General features: G+C 33.6%; 1 protein-coding gene across 2 annotated transcripts; it reads left to right on the forward strand.

Moving 5' to 3' along the window:
• The first annotated feature begins 1,361 nt into the window (after positions 1-1,361).
• On the forward strand, positions 1,362-25,377 carry LOC131017598 (probable disease resistance RPP8-like protein 4). 2 transcript variants are annotated; one of them, XM_057946405.1, is made up of 4 exons: positions 1,362-1,659; positions 2,651-2,764; positions 24,142-24,275; positions 24,716-25,377. In XM_057946405.1, the coding sequence occupies exons 3-4, from the start codon at positions 24,252-24,254 to the stop codon at positions 25,295-25,297; spliced, it is 606 nt and encodes a 201-aa protein (XP_057802388.1). In that variant the 5' UTR covers positions 1,362-1,659; positions 2,651-2,764; positions 24,142-24,251; the 3' UTR covers positions 25,298-25,377. The 2 variants fall into 2 exon arrangements, with proteins under 2 accessions (XP_057802388.1, XP_057802389.1); XM_057946406.1 differs by having other exon boundaries at positions 2,658-2,764.
• The last annotated feature ends 282 nt before the right edge of the window (positions 25,378-25,659 follow it).

Below are 25,659 nucleotides of genomic sequence, written 5' to 3' on the forward strand. Positions count from 1 at the left end.
AAAAATAGTGTAGAGGACTTCTGCTATCAATTTATTGAGTACCATCTCCTTGTTAATTATATCTAATTGTACGATTATTTATTACTTAAAAATTGAGTTGATTATATAATTATGATTTGATGGCTACAATGAAATTACAAGTAACGATGATCAATGGTTGAGCAAGATTATCTCAACAAGCGCAAAAAATGAAGAAGAAATCTCTAATCATCAAATTGGATTTCATCGTATATTATGAAATAATAGTAATTTATTTTAATTTTTATTTATTTGCTAATAGTATTATAAATTTTCATAAAAAATTGCAAAAGACAAATGATCGAGTCACCTTTCTAAATTCAATAATTGAAATCAATTAAGACAATATAATAAATATTATAAATATATTTATTTTTTATTTTTATCAAATAAAATTGACATTGGTTTTAATAGTGGAATAGGATAATAGAATTGGGACTGATGATCGCATCTCCAGCAACCATCATACTAAGAGCATCTCCATCGCGGTGCGCTGGCCCAACTTATGTCTTTTTCAATTATCCAACATCTATTTCAGCCGATTTTTTAAATTTTTAGAACAATTAGCCGTTTGCAATGGCTCTTTAACATTTTTTTTATTCCAAAATAATTCTATAAATACCTCTTCATTCCATTCATTTTCTTCTACACCAAATTAAACTCCTATGCAACTCCTCTTCCAATTCGAGCGTATATAGCTCGATACTCCTCCATTTACGATAAACGAATCCAAAATCGCCTCCAAGAAGATCTAATTGAGTTGGACATGCATGATTTGATCCTATCCAGTCATAATTCAATTAATGTATTTTTTAATTACTATAATATTTTTAAAAATTATTTTAATATTTTTAAATTAATGTAAGGTTAAAATTTAAATTTACTGAGACTTTTTATTTCAAAATTCAATATTTACTTTAATCTTAGAATGCATTTAATTTGGAGAAAATAAAAATAAATTTTTTTGAGATCGGTTTAAGAGTCCACCATCGTTAAGTGGGGACCACTTCTATAGATCTCCAAAGGAGCTCTTGGATGGAGATGCTCCAAAACAATTAAAGTAATGTGTTCACATGTAGGCACATGCATTTCCTAATTAAGTTGCTAATATTCAAGTTGGACAGAAAATGCATCGATATGCTTTCGCAGATCCTTGAATACTTATTTAAGAAGTAAAAGAAATATTAACTAATATGTTTTGGTGTTAGGATCGATATTGGATCAACTAGTTGAAAGAATAATTATTAAACGAAGAATGCAAGTGCATGGGGTGATGAAAGTGGAAGTTGACCTTCATTTATCATTCAAAAGTCTTAACAATATATATACACTGTTTAAATATCTTTCAAAATTGTCACTTATCTCTACAAATTTTATGTGTGAAACAATAAGTCAACTCTTCAACTGGCTCGATCTGCTCCTGATTTTATTAATTATTTTATTAGAGGTTGTTGAATATGCACGTTATTTGGCTTCTTCAACTGGACATTTATCACAATTTCTAACATTCAAAATCCATAATTCTACTCAAACGAAATTCACTATTCAGAGCCCCAAATCTAATCACAGTAAACACCGCCGGATTCCGCCGCGCCGTTGCTCGCTCGGCGCCACCGCCTCCTTCCGTCGCCAGCAGCCCAGGTGCGTTATTTTAACTCTCTGCTTTACTGAATTCAATACATATGTTCTTTTTTCTTGATTTACAATGCTTGCTTACTTGCTATTGTCAAAATGGAATCAGAATTAGTTGTATCAATTGAAAATAAGATAAGAAGAAGATTATGAGTCTATCACACTGTGATTGCGCGATTACTCAAGCAGTCAAGCTCCTCTACAAGCATCAAGGCCCATTTCCATTTCTTTCTATGATTTTTTGTTTTTTCTTTCAAAGAAAAATAGTTCAGTTTGATGAAAATTTTTCAGTTTGTGTTTGTGTTGAAGATCCTCTAAGAACCTCATTTGATGAAAATTAAGTAGTATTTTGTTACTTCTATTTAACTTAGAAAAATAGTTCTAAAATACACCAAATTTGGACGAATTCTTGTTTTGCACACAGTCTTTGAAATTTGAAATAAAATACACCAAGTTTTAATTTTTCTAATTTTTTCATCAACTTAATATTCTCCTAAATTTAAAACTTGGTAATTCAATATGAAATAAAGTTTTTCCTTGCAATCAAACATTAATCCACAAGAAAATAAAAATAAAATTTTAATTTTTCACACAACCTTTTCAATTTGAAATAAAATACACTAAATTATACATTTGTCATAATTTATTTTCATTTTCTTATGAACTAATGTTTGGTTGTGAGACAAAACTTTATTTCATATTGAATTGTTGAATTGCAGAGTTCATTAAATGTATTATATGTACAAGTTATAAACTTTTTGTGTTAGGTTGTAGTAGCAATTTTTAAAAAAAATTTGGGGGAATTTTAAATGATGGGAAAAATCAGAAAAAAAATAAATTAAAACGTGATGTATTTTATTTCAAATTTCAAAAGTTGTATGCAAAAACAAAATTCGTCCAATCTTTGTGTATATTACAGCAATTTACCCTAAAATATATAACTTGTTGAGTTTGACTATAATTGTAACTGTGGTTTTGTGAATTTGTCTGTTTTGGCTAGTTCAAAGGTATCAAACTCTACCGTAATCAAATCACTCTCAGTTGGCAAGACGAGCGAAGACAAGGAGAGAGGGAGGATTGAATCGCAAATTTTAGATAAGAAAATTTGCAAAGGGTAATTTTCCTACTCCTTAGATTTGAATAATATGAAAACTCACATAATTATACGGAGTTTTTGCATCAACAATTTAGATTTCTGTGCTTCATAAAAATTTATTAATCATAAAAATTTATTAAGCCGAAAATTATTTTGGAAGACCGAGTAAATTGCTAGTCTATTTAAACACAGAGTTGTGCATCGACTGTTGCTAATTACTTATATAGTTATAACTTGAGTATTCTCACCTCACTTGTTGTTTTCCAATACGAATAATATATAATATACGTTGCACACTTGCACTGGTATAATTATCTTTTTAGCAATTAATTTTAATTTTATTAGTTATTATTTGATTAGTGGAGTGAATAAATCTATAATTAGGGTAGATAGTTTCTGTAAACTTCAATTTTAATGAGACTTTTTAAAATTTATAGCTCGTTAAGTTGCTCGCGAATCGGATGTTCCTGATGGGACAATATATATATATATATATATATATATATATATATATATATATAGGGGCGCGTTCCAATGAGACCCCCTATTTTTCGTGTAACATGAGTACAATGAACAAGATATATAATACTAATGAACAAAACGTATATCCAATGAACAAGATGTATATACTGATGAAAAATAAAATTTATAAAATTCATAATGAATAAGACATATATACTGATGAATAGGGCTGTATATACTGATGAACAATGCAGTATATACTGATGAATAACAAAATTTAAAATATTCTGCTCCATCCAGGATTCGAACCCTGGTAAAAAAAATCACCCTCCAAATACAATATCAGCCATAGGATTGATAAAATAAGCGCACCAGATCGTGCCCTAGATCTCAGTAAAATTAGGGGGTCTCATTGGAGCGCCCCCCTATATATATATATATATATATATATATATATATATAGGGTTAGCTTATATTGAGATTTTAAATATTTTGAGATTTTGAGATAAATGAACATATCAATAAATTCTTTGAACATAACCAATATAACTGATGAACATATGAATCTATTTAATTTATTTAAAAAACATGCCACTTGTAGGGATTGAACCCCAGACCAACGCGCGTTCGTAAAAATTAATTGACAAGTTCATCAAAATGTACTTATATGTTCATTTATCTCAAAATCTCAAAATATATATAAATCTCAATTGAACCAATTCCTATATATATATATATATATAGGGAGAGGTTCAAGAAAGAACCATACATAAAAGAAGACCGAAGAACCATTTTCAGCCATTCGATCATCAAGATCTACGGTGGATGCATCATCTTGTTGGATGAATGCAGATCCTGGGTTCGAATCCTGAAGAGAGCATTTTTATTTTATTTTTTTAGTGCATTAATTTTAACAGCGAATGCATTAATTTTTACAGTGGATGCATTAGATTTGATGGTTCTCCCGTTCTCACAAATAATGTAGTTCTTTCTAGAACCACACCCTATATATATATATATATATATATATATATATATAGAAAGGTTAAACAGAGAATGATAATTAAGTATTTAGAGAATAGAGAATTAATCCTGATCCTTGATCAAATCTAATCTAATGGTTATAATTAAGGCTGATTTATGTATTTATGTTATAGGGAAAGGTTATTTTTGTAAACTACAATTTATTTATAACCGAAAATTTATATGGAAAGATACACCATATCACTTTAATTACATTAAAAGATATGCTTCAATCCTAAATCTAATCATTCACGCTATTCTTGCCTTTTTTATTTTTTATTTTTTATTTTTTTACGATTTTTTCTCCTAATTTTAGTTTGTTTTGCTGGTGAATTCAATAATTTATTTTCTTTTCAATTATTTTACAATAATTACGTGGTTAAATTTTTATGTCAGCAAGTAAAATTCAAAATTTTTATTTATATGTTCGTAATTTTATTACCCTTGTTCAAAATGTTCTATGTTAAATATTTTTGTAGCTGTATTCGAAATAATTTACGCCTATTCGTAAATTATTTTACGTCTGTTCGAAATATTTTTTTATGCATGTTCAAATAGTTTATTTAGGAGTTCGTAATTGTTTAAAGCATGTTCAAAATGTTTATGTTAAGAAAACGAAAAAAAATCAGATTTCATAGTAGAAACGAAAACCTTATTTAGATTTACTGAACACAATTCTAATAAATGAACAGAACCCAATTCTAAATGAACAAAACACAATTTTGTTTCTGCTGAGTTGATGTTGTCTGCTCTGAAGATCTGGGTCATGCGTGAGTTTCACACGCACTTCCTTCTCCAATGAAAACAAAGAATATCATTAGTACATTTCGAACAGACCTTACAAATATTTGAACAGACTAACTAGCTTAAAGAACACAACAACACCTATGAAATGAAACTCCATTTGATAACAGCATTAGTACATTTCGAACAGAAATCACAACTATTTGAACAGACACATTTATACAAAGAACACAACAACTATAAACAGCAAAATTCCCCAGACAAAAAAATGCACACCAAAAGGATTCTCCCAAATTCCAGATCTGAAAGTTTAGGGCTTGAGTTGATGGGGATGAATCGAGGGAGTCAGGGATTGAGGGCGGCGGTTCTAATTGATGCTGCTCGGCGGATTAGGCTCGAAGAAGGAAGCGACGATGGTGTGGCTGGTTGGGGGCTCCGGCGAGTAGTCGGGCAGGACGTCTGGGACAGCGGCGATGCTTCAAGATCTGGGTCGTTTGGTCTATTCAAGAGGATAAGAGAGAGCGACTCAGGGAGAATCAGAGGCGGTGGTGATGGTGGTTCGTCGCGGCGGCGATGATAGTTGATGGTCGCTACTGCCAGACCGAAGGAGAAGGGGGCGGCGGCGATTCTCGCCGCTCGCCGTTGAAATAGAGAGAGAGATGAGGTTTTTGATGGTGAAAATCGTGACGACGTCGACGATCTTGCTGGAACTCCGGTGGTTTAGGGAGGATGAAGAAAGGAGATGCAGTGGTTGCGGCTGTAGCGGCAGGGGGAGAGGAGATCTGAATTGATTTGTTTGGTGAATACCTAAATGTGGGTGACGATAGGGTGGAAATGGGAGTAAATCTCGGACCTACCGTTTTTAATAGGTTGTAAAGTTACCCAAAATGCCCTAATTCTAATTAAAATGTATTTTTAAACATGGAAAATGCTAATTAAAAAATGCAGGCAGATTTAATTGGAACCGCACGATCCATCATTTTCTACGGACTAGATTTATTCTTTATTCTCTATACATAGGGTCATTCTTTGTTTAACTTGACCCTATATATATATATATTTCGTTTGGGATCTATGAAGAAGTAACTATATTTCGTTCTCAATAAGTCAATAAATTTACTGAATAAATCACGCGACCGCACGAATAGTTATTTTACTGAATAAACACGTACATTTTTCGTTCATGCGCTCGCGTGATTTATTCAGTAAATGTATTGAGTTATTCAGCCTTCGTTGTTTCCTTCTACATTTAGCATTCTTTATTGATCTCTTCCCTATATATATATATATATATATATGTATATATAGTTTTAATGTTTAGGTTTATGATTTTAATAGATTTTGTTATTATAATTTTCATATCTCAGATATTATATATACATAAATTGTATCACAAATTAATTTCTTGATTAGAGAATTCTCTTTTATGTTCCAATTTACTGTATGCATGTGAAAATTAGTGTATTTTGATTCATATAGTTTGATATTTACAAGTGGGATTCTCTAACTTTTTAGTTTGTGTCCCAAATTTACCTTTTCAATTTTACTTTTTTGTGTTTTAATATAGTCTTATGGTTTTTAATGTTAAGAATAAATTATTTGATTATTATAACTTATTATTACATAATTTTTAATTTAAATATGCGAAGACTTGTTTAAATGAGTCTAAGAGCAGAAGAAAAATGTGAAGGCGCATGTTGCGCACCGCCTTCATATATATATATATATATATATATATAAAAAGAAGAGGTAGTACTTTAATATAAAATCAATTTTGGTTATAAAAATTTATTAAATTTTAAGATTCTAATTTTTTAATTAAATATAGCTTCATTTTTTATAGTATATGTACCTAGTATAGAATCCTACACATTTGATGTAAAATTCAATATAAATTCAACTTAATGTAGCTTCACCTTTTATAATGTATCACACATACTATAGAACCTTACACTTTTTTGATGTGGTATTTGTCACACCCCAATTCTTGAAATATTAACTATAACCGGGGTACGACTCATCATTAAAATGAACAAGGGAAAAACCTTGTGAAATCCGAATCAAAGGGATAACAATCGGGCATAGCCCCTTTGGATGAAGAAAGATAAATATCCAATTGATACAAATCAATCAACAAACACAACAAACTTCAGGATCACAAATTTAGTTTCATGTTTAAGATAACCAACATTCCTTAATCAAAATAATTGAGAGTCAAAAGTCTAGGCTCAACAAAAGATATCGATTAAAGTCATAACATAAAGGTCTTAGGTCATGGAAACGAAAGACAGATAAAGGCTAGTACTACAGCGGAAGTCAAAACACAGAGTTGAACCCTAGCCTCAGTTCTCCACGTCATCACCAGCCATCAACCTGAAAAACATTTGAAAATATTTGGGCTAAGTACTAATGTACTTAGTGGGCTGCAACTTTAAAAACATTTCACAATTCGTAAGAGCAGTTTATCCAATCATTCATGACATAACTTAGAAGGTTTTAAGGTAAAGGAACTTCTAAGCATGTTAAAGTATTTCATTTTATTAGCGCGTTATTGTCACACTCTGTTTAGTTACTCGCTGTGATACCGGACCTTTTAGCCACCGACGTATCGCTTTTTCCCATAACACTTGCCCTGAGGACGTAACTCAGACAAGTTGAACTGACCTCGGGACGCTACTCAGGCAGGCCTTACATGATACATGCTCCGGGACACATCCAGCCAAGCACCCTTATAACGCCTCTTACATGAATTAGTGCCCGATGGATATCAACCCACCGAAACAACTAACAAGTGTACACAATTCTCTCAAACAACGTGTTAGGTCATAAGAGAACCTCGATCGATCCATGAATTGCGAGCCTTAAACATAATAGAGCGCACAAAAATATTTATTGGATAAACAATTTTCAATTCATGAAACATTTAGAGCTTAATAACTTAAGCATACATTTGAAAAATAAGCCCATCTGATTAGGCAATGCCTGTCGTTTATTCTTATCTCTGAATCGGAATAGCGGTGCTAGTCCTCACGATCCACGAAGCCTACAAGAAATCTATACTCTTAATAGGTCTCCTGAATCTAATCTTAAGTCAAGGTAAAGTGCTTAACATTCTATGATTCACTTAGCCGGGTTTTCAAAATTTAATGAATAAATAATTGAAAACTAAAATTTTTGAGTTAAGAACACCAACAATATTCTTACTCGACTTCCTTTTATAATTGGAATTATAAATAACCAATTAAATCATGACTCATTTCATACTTAAACATATAATAAGTGTTTACTTAAAATATGCGCAAGCCCAAGGTCTTTAAGTAAATAAGGGCTCAGTCTGAACAAAATCGCCCTTTTTTCTACACCCAACTTCCTCTCTCTGCTATGCTATGCTATGCTCTACTATGCTCTACTCTGCTCTGCTACTATGCTCAGCTCTGCTCTCCCAGCTCTGCTCTACTATACTATGTTCCACTCTGCTCTGCTTTACTATGATCTACCAGCTCTGCTCTACTATACTATGTTCTACTCTGCTCTGCTCTACTATGATTTACCAGCTCTACTCTCCCAGCTCTGCTCTACTATTGTGAGTTTCGATCCAAGATTCCAAATCTCCAATAAACGAATTAAAAGAACAAATCACAACAGTAAGAATACACTGATGTTTACGTGGTTCGGATGTGAATCCTACTCCACGGAAGGGTCAAGGCAGTAATCACTATATTGATGAAGATTGAATGTACAACAGATTACAAAGAATCACACAAACTCTCCGGCCTTTTCTAGCCTTTTTCCGCTCGTGTTTTCTCTCCTATATCAGCTCTCTCTGTAAATTCTACATACTAAAATAAATAGAAAATACAATATAAATGAGAAGAAAGAAATAATCCCGAACGTACAAATCATCCTCCGGCCTGAGATCTAATAAGATGTAACTAATTAGATCCAGTGTGGCAGAGCTCACGTCCAACTCCTTTAGTTCCTTTATACCACATATATGCAACTTATGCACATACACTAACAATCTCCACCTTGTGCATAGCTTGCATGAACTCCTTTCCCCTTCACTTAGTCCGATCATAGGACCAGGGACGGATCCAGAACTTTTTTAATACGGGGGCACAAAATAATTATAAATATTTCCTCTGTCCTAAAAAAATTTACTCTCTCACCTGTTTTATTATAAACTATTCGTTTCTTAAAATTTGTGCCCGAACCTTATGATCTATTGGATTAGGACAGGAGAAGTATAAAATACGTTAAATAAAATTACTCCATTTTTCCACGAAAAAATTAAATCAGTGTGTGCTGAACACGATTTTAATTAAATTGTTAAATTTATTGTAAGTAGAAATGTAAAATAAATGTACAATTTTTTAATAATAGTGTTAATACAAAATGTGAAATAAATATAATTATTGGTTATAAATTGAAATAAAAGTACAATTTATAAGTAAATAAGATGTAATAATTTAAAAAGTGAAACTTATTTTTTCGTAGACAAATAAAAATAGGTAAGTGGAACTCTTATATGAACGAAGGGAATACTACATAACGTGTAATATATTAAGAATTAAGAGGTTAAAAAGTTGTTTATCTATTATGTATTTTTTTAAATTATATATATATATATATATATATATATATATATATATATATATATGCTATAAAAAATAAAAAAATTGTGGGGGCACGTGCCCCCACACTGGTATGCATAGATCCGTCTCTGCACAGGACTACCCTCCTATCAACAAAGTTACAGAAGTAGAACATTGACTAATTCAAGGCAATACCTGAATTTAGCCGTGGGCAGCGCCTTAGTTAATACATCAGCTGCATTGTGATCAGTTGATATTTTCACAATTTGAACTGATCCCTTTTGAACAACATCCCTGATGAAGTGAGCTTGCACGTCGATGTGCTTTGATCTCTCATGAAAGACTTGGTGCTTCACCAAGTGGATAGCACTCTGATTGTCGCAATAAACATCCACAGTCTTCTGCACAATGCCCAATTCACCAAGAATTCCTTTTAACCACAATGACTACTTCACTGCTTCTGTAAGCGCCATGTACTCGGCCTCTGTAGTGGATAAGGCTACTACACTTTGTGACATTGACTTCCAGCTTATAGCTGAGCCAAATAAAGAGAATATGTAACCCGTTTGTGATTTCCTGGAGTCGATATTCGCAGCAAAATCAACATCTACATAACACTTCAAAGGGTTACTGTACTTCTCCTTTTTTCTGGAACATGATACCAAGGTTGGCTATACCTTTCATGTACCTGAAAACATATTTTAGAGCATCCCAATGACTCCTTCCCGGGTCACTCATAAATCTGCTAGTTACTGATATAGCAAATGTTATATCCGGCCTCGTACACACCATAGTGTACATGATACTCCCAATAGCATTAGCATAAGGCACTTTACTCATTGCCTCTCTTTCCATATCATCTTTTGGCTTTTGGTTCTCAGATAGCTTCAATTATTGTGACAAAGGTATCATCACAGTTTTCGATTCATGCATAAGGAATCTTTTAAGTACCGTTAGGATATAATCTCTTTGTGTTAGCCACAGCACCCCATCTGATCTCTTCCTTATGATGTCCATACCTAAAATCCTTTTTGCACTTCCCAAACACTTCATTTCAAATTCAGACTTCAACTGTTCTTTCACCCTTTCTATTTCAGCTTTATCCTTACTAGCAATTAACATATCATCTACATACAACAATAAGTAGATCATAGCTCCTGTTTTCCCCTTTTTCTTGTAAACGCAGCTGTCATATTCTGATTTCTCAAAACCAATCCTTTTCATGAAGTCGTCAAACCTCTTATACCATTGTCTAGAAGCTTGTTTCAATCCATATAAAGATCTTTTCAGCAGACAAACCTTACCCTTTGTCCCAGCTATAACAAAACCTTGAGGTTGCTCCATGAAGATTGATTCTTCTAGCTCTCCATGTAAAAAAGCTATTTTTACATCTAGTTGTTCCAATTCGAGGTCAAACTGAGCAACTAGAGCTAGTAAGACTCTAATTGAAGTATGTTTTACAAAGGGTGAGAAAACTTCATTAAAATCAATGCCCCTTGCAACAAGTCTAGCTTTATATCTTATTGTTTCATTTCCATTTTCAGACACCTCCATATTTTTCTTGTAGAGCCACTTACAACTTATCAACTTCTGTGTCTTTGGTCTATCTACAAGAATCCATGTTCCATTTTTCATGAGAGAGTCGATTTCTTCTCTCATTGCACATGCCCACTTTTCTCTGTCATCACTGTCCATGGCCTCTTGATAGTTCCTTGGCTCTTGGTATTCTATGTCTTCAGCCACATTTAATGCATAGACTACAAGATCTGCCTGGTGATACCTTGCTGGTGGGCGTATGGTCCTTCTCTGTCTATCTCTTGCCAAGAGATAGTCTCCCAAATCATCATCATCAACAACATGCTGCTCTGAATTACCTTCATGCTGTGTTTCTGCAGGTGACTCCACCTCAACTTGCGAACCATCATTTTCAGTTGAACCTTGCACCTTTTCTGAAACATCTCCAGCACCCTTGAATGGCATATTCATCTCATTGAAAAACACGTCTCTGCTGATAATAATTTTCTTTAAACCTGGCTCAATGCACCATAGCCTATATCCCTTAACACCCTGCTGATATCCAAACATTATGCATTTTATGGCCCTTGCATCCAGTTTATCTTGCTTGATGTGAGCATAAGCTAGACACCCAAACACCTTCAATCTATTGTAATCAGATTTGTGCCCATACCATAGCTCATCAGGAACTTTAAACTCCACAGCAGATGAAGGACTCTTGTATATCAAGAATTCAGCACTAGAGACTGCTTCTCCCCAAAAACTCTTAGGCACTCCAGAGCTCAGCATCATACATCTCACCCTTTCCAAAATGGTCCTGTTCATCCTCTCAACCACACCGTTTTGTTGAGGATTCCCTGGAACCGTTCTATGCCTTTTTATCCCTTTGCTTTTACAGAAATCATTGAATTCTTATGATAAAAATTCTAACCCGTTGTCTGTCCTCAAACATTTCATACAAGAATCATTTTCGACCTCAGTCTCAGTTACCCAATCCTTGAACTTACTGAAGGCTTCGTGCTTTGATTTTCAATATATATACCCACAGTTTCCTAGAGTAGTCATCAATGATACTTAAGAAGTATCTACCACCACCAGTTGACTCCACCTTTGATGGCCCCCATAAATCTGCATGTGCATAATCCAATGGTACCTTCGATGTATGCTTTCCCCTTTTATAAGGGAGTTTCTTACTTTTACCAAGGATGCAATATTCACATTTATCAAGATTCAATGGCAGAGCTCCCTTTATAACACCTTTCTTAGCAAGTTCTGTCAGTGACTTTTCACCAACATGAGCTTGTCTAGAGTGCCATACATGTAGCTCATCAGAACTACTAAAATCAGATTCTCCTGACAAGGTTTCAGCTAGCAAGTAATATAGGCTATTCTTCCTAACACCTTACATCATAATTTTAGCATTCTTTATAACAGATATGAATCCATTTTCAGATTTGAAACTGCAACCTTTCGCTTCTAACACGCCTAGAGACACAAGATTCCTTTTAAGTTGTGGGATGTACCTGACATCAAATAGGAGCTTTATTGATCCATCATCCATTTTTAACCTGATATTGCCAATTCCCTTTACACTGCACACTTGATCATTTCCAAGAAGAACTGACCCAAGCTCCTGTGGTTTAAAATCCAGAAACCATTCCTTGCATGGACTCATGTGGAAGCTACAGCCTGAATCAAGTATCCAGGCTCCTCAAGTGTCTCCATTTGAAACATTCAGCACCTCCGCACCCTCGGATTCCTCAGCCAAATCAGCAGTGGGAGCCTGTGCCTTTTGACCCTGCTTTCTCTTCCAAGAGTAGCAGTCCTTTTTGAGGTGTCCTATTTTCTTGCAGTGAAAACATCTTCTTGTGCCTTTTCCATCAGCATCATTTTGCTTCGGAGCGCCCCCTTTCTTTTCTTCTTGACCAGCCTTCTTAGGCTTATTCTTGAATTTCTTCACATGAAGACATTCAGCAGCTGTATCAAGTTTAGATTCATTTGATTTGTGAAGCTCCTTCGCTTTTAGTGCACACTGCACATCATCAAGAGTAATGGCATTCTCTTTACCAAACAACATCGCATCTCTTAGATGGTCATAGGAGTGTGGGAGGGCATTCAAGAGGAGGATCGCCTTATCCTCATCCTCCAATTTCACTCCTATATTTTCAAGATCATCGATGGATTTATTAAATTCATCGAGTTGATCCCCAAGATTCTTATCTTCAAGAATTTTGTAAGAGTATAAACGCTGCTTCATGTATAGTCGGTTCGCGAGTGATTTCATCATGTACAATGACTCAAGCTTCGACCAGACGCCGGCCGCCGTCTCCTCCCTCGCGATCTCCCGGAGAACCTTATCGCCCAAGCAGAGAATTATAGCACTATGTGCTTTCTGCATAATATCCTCCCGTTGAGCCTCCGTCAGTTTCTCACTCAGCCCCTTTTCGCCTTCAACGCACCAACTAAACCTTGCTGAACAAGCAAGGCCATCATCTTGATCCTCCACAATCCGATTTCTCGGTTTCGAACTTTGCAGTCATCATCGTGAGAACAGGTTCCCTTAGACGGCACCAATTTGTGAGTTTCGATCCAAGATTCCAAATCTCCAATAAACGAATTGAAAGAACAAATCAAAACAGTAAGAATACACCAATGTTTACATGGTTCGTATGTGAATCCTACTACATGGAAGGGTCAAGGCAGCAATATACAACAAATTACAAAGAATCACACAAACTCTCCGGCCTTTTCCAGCCTTTTTCCACTCGTGTTTTTTCTCCTGTATCAGCTCTCTCTATAAATTCTACATACTAAAATGAATAGAAAATACAATATAAATGAGAAGAAAGAAATAATCCTGAACGTACAAATCATCCTAGGGCCTGAGATCTAATAAGATGTAACTAATTAGAATCCAGCGTGGCAGAGCTCACGTCCAACTCCTTTAGTTCCTTTATACCACATATATGCAACTTATGCACATACACTAACAACTATACTATGTTCTACTCTGCTCTGCTCTACTATGATCTACCAGCTCTGCTCTCCCAGCTCTACTATGCTTTACTCTATTTTGCTCTACCAGCTCTGCTCTACTCTACTATGTTCTACTATATTATGTAATACTATGCTCTACCAGCTCTGCTCTCTCAGCTTTGCTCTGCTCTACTATGCTCTAGTCTGCTCTACTCTACTCTGCTCTCCCAGCTCTGCTCTACTATACTATGTTCTACTCTGCTCTGCTATACTATGATCTACCAGCTCTGCTCTCCTAGCTCCGCTCTACCAGCTCTGCTCTCCCAGCTCTCTCTTTCTTTCTCACCTTCCCACACACACACTCACACAAAGAAAATGTTGCCGCCATCTCGCCTCTACTCTGTCCCTTCTCCCTTATTTTCCGACGCACACACCCACACGCACCGAAAACACCGTTGCCTCCTCCTTCAAAATTTCTGGCGACAGCCACCACCACCACCATGACCGCCGCCGCGTGCTCCGCCCCTTCCTCTTCTCCCTCTCGGGCTCCGACCGCCGTGACCAGCCGACGACCCTTCTCTGTTCACAGAACCCGGCGGCTGCAGCAGCAGAAAAGCCCACCGCCGCCGCTGACCTCCCTCAAAACTCTATCTCTTTCTCTAAAATCTGAGGGAGACGCATCTATAGGCCGCGCCTCTACCTCCGAACTCGCCCTCCGAAGCTCCTCGACTCGATCTCACAGCAAGCACACACACAACATTCAATAGCCAACAACCTAGATTCAAGTTCGAATTTTTACAGTCACAAGGCTAGTTCTACACATGCTTGTTCATCATTCCACTTATTGCATTTTCAATTGTAAAAAAAATCAGTGTATAGAATTCATAGTTTACAGTCTTTACAAAAATGATATGTTGGTTTGGTTTTGAGATAGAAAAGGTTGCTTGGGAATTACTGCAGAATTCGCAGGTATTCTTATTCTAATGGAATGCATCGAAATAAACATTGAGTTGAAGCAACACCTTTTTGAGCGGATTCTGAGATGTTAAGAGCTCGGTTAAAACTCGTTGCTAGGATGAGGAATTAGGGGAATGAGGGTGATGTTTAAAGGGGTGAGGATGAACAGGGAAGGCATGGGGGAATAGGGGTAGTAGCGAGCTAGGGAAGGCAGCTGAGATTGGTGAATATGGGTGGGAGCTGTGATTCGGTGAATGGGGGTGGCTATGGGTATAGGGTCGGCGGCTATTGGGAAACATAGGTATGGCGTGAGATGGAATGTTGATTGGACAATTAAAACTACATGGTTGAATTATTGGAGCTGTATAAATTCTTCAGGGTTCACGAATTAAAAGCTCATATAAATGCTTGAATGTTAAATTTAAATAAATATGAAATGCACAAATAATTAAAATAAATGATTTTTTCAAAGTTCTTTTGTAAATCATTTTGTTGGAATTAAAATAAATCTCTCTCTTTTTTTTTTCCAGCGTGAATCATCTTAATCTAAGCTTAAAATAAATTATAAACTTAATAGAAATGGGCGGGATATTACAGAATTCAATACAAAATTAACTTAATGCAGTTTCTCTTTTCATAGTGCACTACACATAGTAGAGAATCATACACTTTCCAATGTAGGATTCAATAAAAAAAGTAAACTTGATTAGCTTCCAAATAGTATTAATTCTAATTTCTATTTTCTATTTTTATTAATTTTTTAAATTATTGTAATTTGTTCATTGTATTTTTTTTTAATTATTGTAAATTGTTGTAATTTTTTAATTAATGTAATGTTGAATTTTAATTTTAATGAGAATTATTTTTTAAAATTCAATGTTTAATTTAATTTTAAAATATATTTAAAATAAAAAATAGAATAATACTACTATTCATAGAGGCTATAGAAAAAAGAAAAATAAAAATTACTTGACGTGCGAGCTGATCTAATCAAGACAATATTAAGGGTTTAAATGTAGGATTTCTTTAAAGAAAATATATATTATAACATCGACCAATCTTGAACCCTTCAGATTGTCACATGTCAATCGTCCATAAATTCAATAAAAGATGTCGCATTATAATCTAATGTGGAACTATTTTCAAATTTAATTTACAATTACTAAATAAAAACCAAGTTCATTAACATCTCTTCTTTAAGAAATAACGTACTAGCATTTGTACCCCCCCCCCCCCCCTCCCCTCCCCCAACAATCCACGTGAAACATTTTTATATTTATGTAAAATTGGTACCAACTCAATTATTTTATTCATAAATATACTAAAAAATAATTTTTAATTTAATATATTTGAGCTAAATACTGAAAAAATAAAGAAAAAATCTGAATAATAAAAATTGACATTATCAAAAGGTTAAAATAAAAATAAAAAATGAAAATAAAAATAAAAATAAAAATAATTGAAAAATAGATTTATCCAACAAAGGATCAGAGAGGATAATTTTTTAAAATTATAATCATTGAAATTAGTCGAATTAATTTGATATGCATATTACATACTTTAAAATTAGTCGAATATCATAATTTTAGAAAGAAATGAAATTAAAAAAAAATAAAGAAAAAGGAAATAAAAAGAACAAATATAGTTTACAAATAAACCTTCAATTTTAGTATAACTACAAAATTGTCACTTAATTTTAAAATTAATTTCAAATTGAAATCTTGAGTTTTTAATATAGTATATAATTATATATAGATAATAGTAGCAATATTATTATTGTTTAAGCCACTAAACGCGGAAGGACCTCATGGATCCATTCCATATAATTATCACTATGAAAAGATGAAATTAATTTTCTGTAAATCCTTCGGTACAATTTTTTTTATTTTTTTCATTGTGAAGATTTTCGATCTCTTCTTAATTTGTTAAGTTTTAGTTTAGTGTAAAATTCTTTTCATCTTTAAAAAAAAAAAAAAAAAAAAAAAAAAAAAAAAAAAAAAACCAACTTGAAAGGTATCACATTCTACCCGTCAAAATAAAGGATTCATTAGAAAATCAAGAGACGAGCTAATTTCATCGGAAAAATTATGGGCTGACAATTAAGTTTTAATAAAATAAATCAAGTGTTAACATGTATATAAAATATGTAACTTTATGCATTTGTGTAGCCTATAATTCCTTCCAGTTCTGTTTTGGCTTGTTCAAAGATATCAAACTCTATTTTCCGCATCCCATGTTTGGTAGGACTTTTTTGGAGTTTGAAAACAGATTCAATTAATCGAATTCATTACTTGTTATTTGATTTGGGTAATGGTTACTTGAGGATAACCAAATCATCCAAATTATTATTTAGAAACCATAAAAACATTTATGTTTTTGCTTTGATCCATCTCACTTTTGAGTCTTCAAGGGGACACCAAGTGGTGCGACCTCCTGTGTGTGAACAGTGAGGTTCCTAAGTAAAAAAAAAAATCATGTTCAACAACCACAGCATGTGGTCCTTCCCATTTGTCCTTATTATTAATTATTTAAGAAAAAAAATCCATCTCACTTTTGATCATATCATAGCGTTGATTATGGAATAGAAGTTAATTGTAGCAAGAGACCTTTATTAGTTGTTGAATTCGTAGAATTTTGAACTAGTTGTTCTATATATTAGCTAAACTAGAAAGTCTTGATTCCTTGTTTATCAAACATATACCAAACAAGAATAAGAAAATCCTTACTAGTGATTATTTTCCTTTGTTAAACCAAATCTATACTAATAGAAAAGAACCTAAGACATCCTAAGGCACAACTTGTGGATCGCCTATTTTATCCCTATTATATATTTTATTTTAAGGTTATTTTATATATTATATATTTATAAGAATATATTAATTCATTAGATATTACACTAAATCTATGTGATATATATCTATAACTATTGATAAGGCTTATAGATAAACTAGAAATTTCACACCGCGTCCTACGCGGTGTTTCAATAATTGCTCTGTGAAATATAGGATTAATAATGATGCTAGTCAAATCATTTCCAAGTGCAGCCATATACTATGACTTGTAAGAGAATTTCTATAAGTCACTAATTCATAAAAAATGCAACAATCTACAAGTACATTTTATATACAAACTACTTAAATATTTTTAAGACATTATGCATCATATATACACAGTGCATTCAATCGGAAGCTACATTGAGGCATATACAATGTACACACAAAAGACAATCTCAAAATGTTAATAAAATATCATCGACATGGTGTAATAGACCAAAAGTCATAGATTACAAGTACATACAAAAGTTACCTCAAAGTCTCATCGATTTTTTTTCACTTTATGAGTCTAGGGATGTCAATCGGGCTAGCCCACCGAGTTTTTGGGCTAGCCCTATTGGGTTTCGGGTTAATCGAGTGCGGGCTAATCGGGTTGGAGATTTTTTTGGGTTGTATATCTTCAACCCTAACCCTAAACATTCGGGTTTCAGGCTAGCCCATAAGGGTAATCAAGTTAAAGGCATAAAAATAAAATTATCATTTGTATTTTATTATTCTTAATGATCTAATGTATAATGTATAAAATATACATAGATATTAAATATATAAATTATATAGAAAAGCATGAAATGCAAAAATATAATATATTCAAGATCACATAACATATAAAATATTTTTTTTGAGACTTTATAAAATAAGTTAATAACAATAAAATGTTCAACTTTGTTAAAAAACTAAAAATAAAATATTCAACAATAATTTGAAATTAAAGAAAAAAAGCATCTCAAAAAAAATCTCAAACCCTAAAAGCCTAAACTCTAATGTATTTTAAAATTCAATTTAAAAAAAAAAAAAACAGTAGCCCAACGGGCCAACCCGACGGGCTGGCCCGCTTCAACTCGCTAGCCCGAACGTGCTAGCCCGATTTTATAATCGGGTTGCGATTTTTCAACCCTAACCCTCTACTTTTGTCGGGTTATTCGGGTTGATCCACGGATTTCGGGTTGGATTGACATCCCTATATGAGTCCAATATTTTTCGCTTGATTGTTACACCACCCCTTGGTTTGAGTGATGGTGTTTGTGCAACTATTTTGTCTGAAAAGTAGTAATAATAATAATAATAATAATAATAATAATAATAATAATAATAATAATAATAATGATGATGATGATGATGATGATGAAAAACAATAATGTATTTGCATACTATCATGTATCGTTGATGACGTCATTCAACTATTAACATCGTTGTTTCATGTAGAATATTCACCCTACACTCACCTTTATTTTGCTCAGAAACCATTGCAATGAACATATGGATGTCCTCTTTTCTGAGATTTGACCACATAATAAGCAGCAACCACCCAAAACAAGAGTCTTTTACAATTTCCTTTTTCAAGTACTCAATTTTTGCTCTGAAAACTCTTGCATGCTAATCAACTCTATTATGACTGTTTTCAATAGGAAATGATCAACTTTGAATTTCCACTCATTTTGGATTACAAGTCATTGTGAGAAAAATACCTCAGAGTCCATATTTCGCAACAAGTGCTAGCACATTCATGTAATGGCAACCTAGATCATGCAGCCCACCTATGAGATTGGAACACCCACCAGTGTCAACAGCAACAACACACATCTTTCTTTTTCACTGTCTTATTTGAAAATTAGAAACCACAGTTAATAAAAATATTAATAGCAACACCACTTACTAAACAATCTCACATAATGATAAATTGAATTGTGCAAATCTATACACACAACAAATATAATTATGCACATCTCATGCTTCTCGGCCGAGTGGCCAAAGCCGTGTACGCATTTGAATAGAGATTTAATATTAAATTCACACCAAAACAAATATAACCAACAAAGAATTGAGAAATACATGGCAGGTGTGATAACACATCTCACAATATGCATTATAGAAGAATTAAAATTACCATGCACCATACTCTAAAGCAAAGACATAGAACCAATAAACTAAAGGTAAGTGTGCAACCAATACAAATGAGCCCCAAAAAAAGAAAAAACAAAGAAAGCTCATCAGTAACCTTCTTTGAAAGCACTCATCTTCTTTTTGCCACAACAAGATATCTAAAAAATATGACCGAAGTCACGATTGAGAATTCAGTAATTTAGTCAGTGATATAACAAAATATGAAAAGAAAATAAAGCACAAAAATACTATTTTGAACAAAGTAGGGTAGTGAATCACCGAAGATGCAATAAACCGATGAAAAGTGTTACACCAAATAAATTTGATGTGAGCAAAGACAAGCGGACCGTGAGGGCACCCATCGAAAACCAGAAACCGAAAATAACAAACTTTGTAAAACACAAAATAACAAATCCTTAAAAACCTAAAGGCTAGAGGCAATAACCCAAGTCCTAATCCTAGAGTAACAAATCCGATCTAGTGAGAATACAAGACAATTTACTCACAATCAACATAAAAAAAGTAAAAGATTTTGCCAATAACTCAAACAATAACATTAATCAAATACTATAACAGTTACTATTGCTAATATGGAGCAATAAGGCTACAACATTTGTTAGCCAAGCAAAACTTGGCCATTTTCAGAAGCACCTACTCCTAAATGAAAACAAAATGATTGTTAAGAGACAAAAAAAACCATTATTTGAGCATATACGCAAGAAATTCTTACAAGTTTTAAAGAGATCTAAAATGAAGAAAACAAGTGAAATCATAACTTGTTTGTTGTAGGATTTGAATACTTAAACCAATCTCACCTACAATATCACATCTCTTCGATTTCTTCGGAGTCTCATATGAAAATTACCAACCACAATAAATAAATAAATTAAAAGAATAAAAAACCCACATAATGTTAAAAGATTACCAAATCTCAGAGGTGGATCAATAAATTGTATCAAGAACTCACATTAGCATCCACAAAACCTCTATGTTAAATTAAATTGTGCAAATTTAAACTTAACTTGACCAACATATATAAATAAATTTGAACCTATCAAATGCCTCGACCGAGTAAGAAGACCGAGCGAACACGACCTAAAAATAATTGGCAACGCAAATAGAGGTGACAAACTAAGTTTAAGCCTCTTGCCACCATTCAGGTCTAAAACAAAGACACGGAAAAAATAAATTAACAGTAAGAATGCGTAAAAAAATATATAAAGAAAACTTGAGACTAAGTAACCTTTAGTTGAAAGTACACATCCTCTTTTATCCTTAACAAAAGATCTGAAAACTGAGACCGAACTCAGACACGAGTGACTTAGATGTCTCGATCAAATAATAAAACACGTAACAAAATAAAACACAAAAACGAATACTATTATAAGAACAAATTAAGATATTGACTCCCACCGTTGCAATAAACTAAGAACCTTGGTGGGAGCACAAACAAGCAAACCGAGAGAGCATCAATTGAAACTAATCAGAAACCAAAGATAACAATCTTCAAGTAACACAAAGTAATGAAACCTTAAAAATCCAAAAAGGCTAGAGGCAGAAAACCAATATGGGCCTAATCCTAGAGTAATGAACCATCCCCTAAACCTATAAATGAGAACTATAACTAAACGACCGTGCACATCTAACAACAATGAAGAGTGCAAAATCGTGAAGACGAAATATTACAACACAAATAAAAAGCAACACAAAAATAAATGCACCTTGAAATTTAGAGAGGCGAAATAGCTTTCTAATTACATAAGAAGGCAAAATGTCTCGCATAAATGATGAGCACAAGAGAAAAATAGCCTAATGGTAGATATGCTCATGATATAATTGAATTTTTTTATTATAGAGAATTACTTGGTAAAGTTATTGTTCAAATATTAAAATTTTATCTAAACTAACAAACTAAATAATTTGTTATAATACGGCGCACGTGACAAAAATACTACATTAAAATCAAAATGGTCAGACGACGACCACTTCTTAGATTCATACCATTAGCTTACCTCAGATCAAATAGAAAGAACGCAAAACGCTAGCGCAACAGGGTCGGTTTTTATCAACCTATAAACATCATTACACGACAAAGAAAAGGATGTCAAGTATTTATCAAAAAATGCTACTTAATAATATGAACCCCAACTCAAATGCAAGGTAGTGGCTCACTACTCCCGTGGAAGAATATGCAACTTTTGAAGAAGTGGATGTCGCTGAACGAGCACGTGTCTAATAAACAATTTAAAATTAATAAGTCAAACCCAATAGGTAGCCAAGTATTCCCCAGTTATATTCATAAATTTGAGCATTTCATGTAATCTCATTGGATTTTAGAACAAATTAATAAGAAGCTGTGATTGAATAATCTATATATATAATAGGTATTATTATATTAAAGAAGATTTGTTTATGCTCAAAACATAAAGAAGAGACCAGAGCAAGTAACTCACCCACATCAGATAATTAAGAAAACTAAACTAAACTAAACTATCCCCAGAATATATATAATACTACCGTACAAAATGGGTGATGGCTCTCATTGTGATTGAAAAGGTAGGATTTTGATTTGAGATGTGGTTTGTTTGAATATTTTGGATGATAATTTTGGGCTATATATATATTTATAGTTAGGTTTATATAACCAAATTTATGTAGCTCAAAGCGACAAGAGATAAATGATTAATGCACAATCCTAATCATCAGGCCCAACTATATTTCATGCATTATATCATGACCCAGATCAATTATATTCCATTATTATCAATTAAAAATAGAGAGCCAAAATCCCTCACAATATACCCTGTTCCTTAGCTCTCTCCATTTTCTCATCTCCTCCACTCACACTTTCGCTCATCTCTCTCTGCACTTCATGTTCGCAACAGTAAGTAAATCCGAGTTTAAAATTACTTAAGGCCATTATCTTAGGACGATTTGCAAAAATAGACCACTATTTTTCGGACTTGCAAAAATAGGCCAATTATTTTAGTTTTTGGTATTTTTAGGCCACATGTGTACCCAATCAGACTATTTTAGGCCACATTTTGACCCCAAAAAGTGGCCTATAAATGCTGAATTGAGCTCAAATGTAGCCTAAAAATGCCAAAAACTAAAATAATTGGCCTATTTTTGTAAGTCTAAAAAATAGTGGCATATTTTTGCAAATCGCCCTAAAATAATGGCCTTAAATAATTTTAAACTCAGTAAATCCTAATCGTTATTCTTCCCTCTTCTTCTTCCCTTTCTCTTAATTTCTCGCGAATAATCTGAAAATCAGCCGTCCGACTGCACCTCACTGTCGTTCCAAATCGTCGACCCACAATCCTCGCCTCGACCCGTAAATCAACAGTCAATTGCAGACAACAACCCAATTAACCCAGCCCCAACTCGTTCTAACTCAGCCAAGACTCGCCGTTCCCCATCCTCTACCATCCTTCTCCGATAACCAGAAGCCAAGAAAGCCGCCTCCGACCAGCACCAGAAACCTAGCCGCAGCTCACTCAAACTCTGGTCAAGACATGATATTCTGTAAAACAGGGAGCACCCTTTCCTCTTTGATTTCTTAAAATCATTCATTATACTCGATTCAAGCTTTCGTGATCACTATATAGTTCTAGGGTTAATAAAAAAAAAGTAATCATAAAAGCAGGTTTAAGAAGATAAGCTCACCTTTGGTTTTGTTGCTGTAATGGCTTTCTCAAGTGGGTTGATTTTGATCTGACTTTGCACCGATCATTTGAAGAAGATTTGATTTCTTGGAGTAGAATTCCTAAAGAGAGAAACCATAGAAAATAAAAAGGGAGAAAAAGAAAGCTGATCTCATCGGCTATGAGGAGAAAGCTGGTGAGATAAATCAATAGTTTCAAAAATCAGCCTCCAAATAACATAAAAGTACAAAAATGCCAGCACATCACTATTCTTTCTACAATACTATTCATCTTCTGACTTCTCTCTTATTAAGATTGTTAAATATATCCATTCAATAAATTATTAAATAAAAGTAATGAATTAATAGATTTTTTTAAAATAATAGATTATCAAATAAAATAACATTAATTACATGCAGAACGTACGTTCTTTCTGCTAATACTCAATAAAAGTAACAGTTATTGATATCATTCATCTCCTTTATTTGATTCCATTCTCTTTCTATTCCTCTACTTGAACCAAACAACCACTCAAATTACAGATAGTTGGACAGACCAGCGGGGAAGATTGAATCGGAAAGTCGATCTAGACGAACAAAGTTAAGGAGAAAGGAAGAATTGATTTGGAAAGTCAATCTAGACGAGCAAAGATATGATAGAGAAAATCTACGAACCGGTATGTTGTCTTCTCCTTACATTGGAATAATATGAAGACTCGCATGAATGTACGGAGTTTTTAAATGGGAAAGTTAAATCCTAGAATTTTGTTAAGCCCGAAATCTTTTCGAAGCCTGGATATTACATGTCTAGTTTAACATATACTATAAAAAAATGCTGAAAGACTAGTGTTTTGATGAAAAACCGTAGTTGTAGACTCTAAAATCGTGGTTGTAGACTCTAAAATCGTTTTAGTGTGGTGGTATTTAATGTATGACATCGGTTTTAAAAAACAAATGTTAAAGAGGTAAAATAGTGTAGTCTTTTTGAATTAATTTTGTGCATAGACTACATTTGTTATAATTGGGTTGTTCTTTTTCCCATATGATGAATACATAATATGCAAAACACCGGTATAATTGTTTTTGTCATTTCCTAACTACTAATGCTGTTAAATAGCCTATGATCGTATTAAGGCCATCTGCTCGAAGTCGAACCATGTCGGAGGCCCTCCTCATATCGGTGATACAGAAGCTGAACATTAGTTATATAGAGTACATGATACCAAATCATTTTATTGATTGGGTAATTAAAGAGGTGAGAGAGATTGCGGATATTGTGAGGGATAAGAAATTAGAAGACGGGAGAAGACTAAATTTTTTGGTATCTGACATTGTCAGCATGGCTGAGCATGCCCTCGACATTTATAAACAAGATGGAACCAATTATAGTACTGCTTCCTTACGACCTTGGATAGAACTGATCAAACAACAGATGCTTAAACTGGGAGATGATGAGGCAGAGATGGAGTCCAACATGAGATCACCTGAAAATGTTGAAGATGACATGAAATATGTGGTGGGATTGGAGGAAGATGTGCAAATGCTGCTTCGCAAAAGGATTATTGGTGGGTTCAATATGACTGTTCTTATCACAGGCATGTCTGGTATTGGAAAGACAACTCTTGCGAGAGAGATATACAACCATCCAACCGTCATTGAGCGATTCAAGGGTCGTCTTTGGGTATCTAATTATTGTTAAAACATGTTATCATCATAGAAGAGAGAATTTGTTTCTTGAATATTGTTCTTGTATTTCTTGTTTTTTTCTGCTGATACAATCATCCCTTTTATAGTATTAAGAAGGGAGCTGATATTCAATATTAATTCTACAACATCATGAGGATTCCTACAACATCATGAGGATTCCTACAACATCATGAGGATCCCTATAATTAAGGGATCCTTGATTATCTTTTGACTAACTTTATCTTTTGACTAACTTTATTTGTCTGCTGACTTTTTATTCTCAACACTCCCCCTCAAGTTGAGTGACGGGATTTCCGATACTCAACTTGGAAAGAACTTCTGAAAAACTTTTGAAGTCTACAGCTTTGGTTAGGA

Source organism: Salvia miltiorrhiza, chromosome 3, assembly GCF_028751815.1.
Source record: "Salvia miltiorrhiza cultivar Shanhuang (shh) chromosome 3, IMPLAD_Smil_shh, whole genome shotgun sequence".
Taxonomy (NCBI): domain Eukaryota; kingdom Viridiplantae; phylum Streptophyta; class Magnoliopsida; order Lamiales; family Lamiaceae; genus Salvia; species Salvia miltiorrhiza.

Excerpts from the sequence above, each read along its gene's own strand:
- LOC131017598 (XM_057946405.1), top strand. The coding sequence starts at position 24,252 with ATGATAGAGAAAATCTACGAACCG. Across the intron at positions 24,276-24,715 it reads TAGAGAAAATCTACGAACCG|CCTATGATCGTATTAAGGCC; the intron begins GTATGTTGTCTT and ends GCTGTTAAATAG.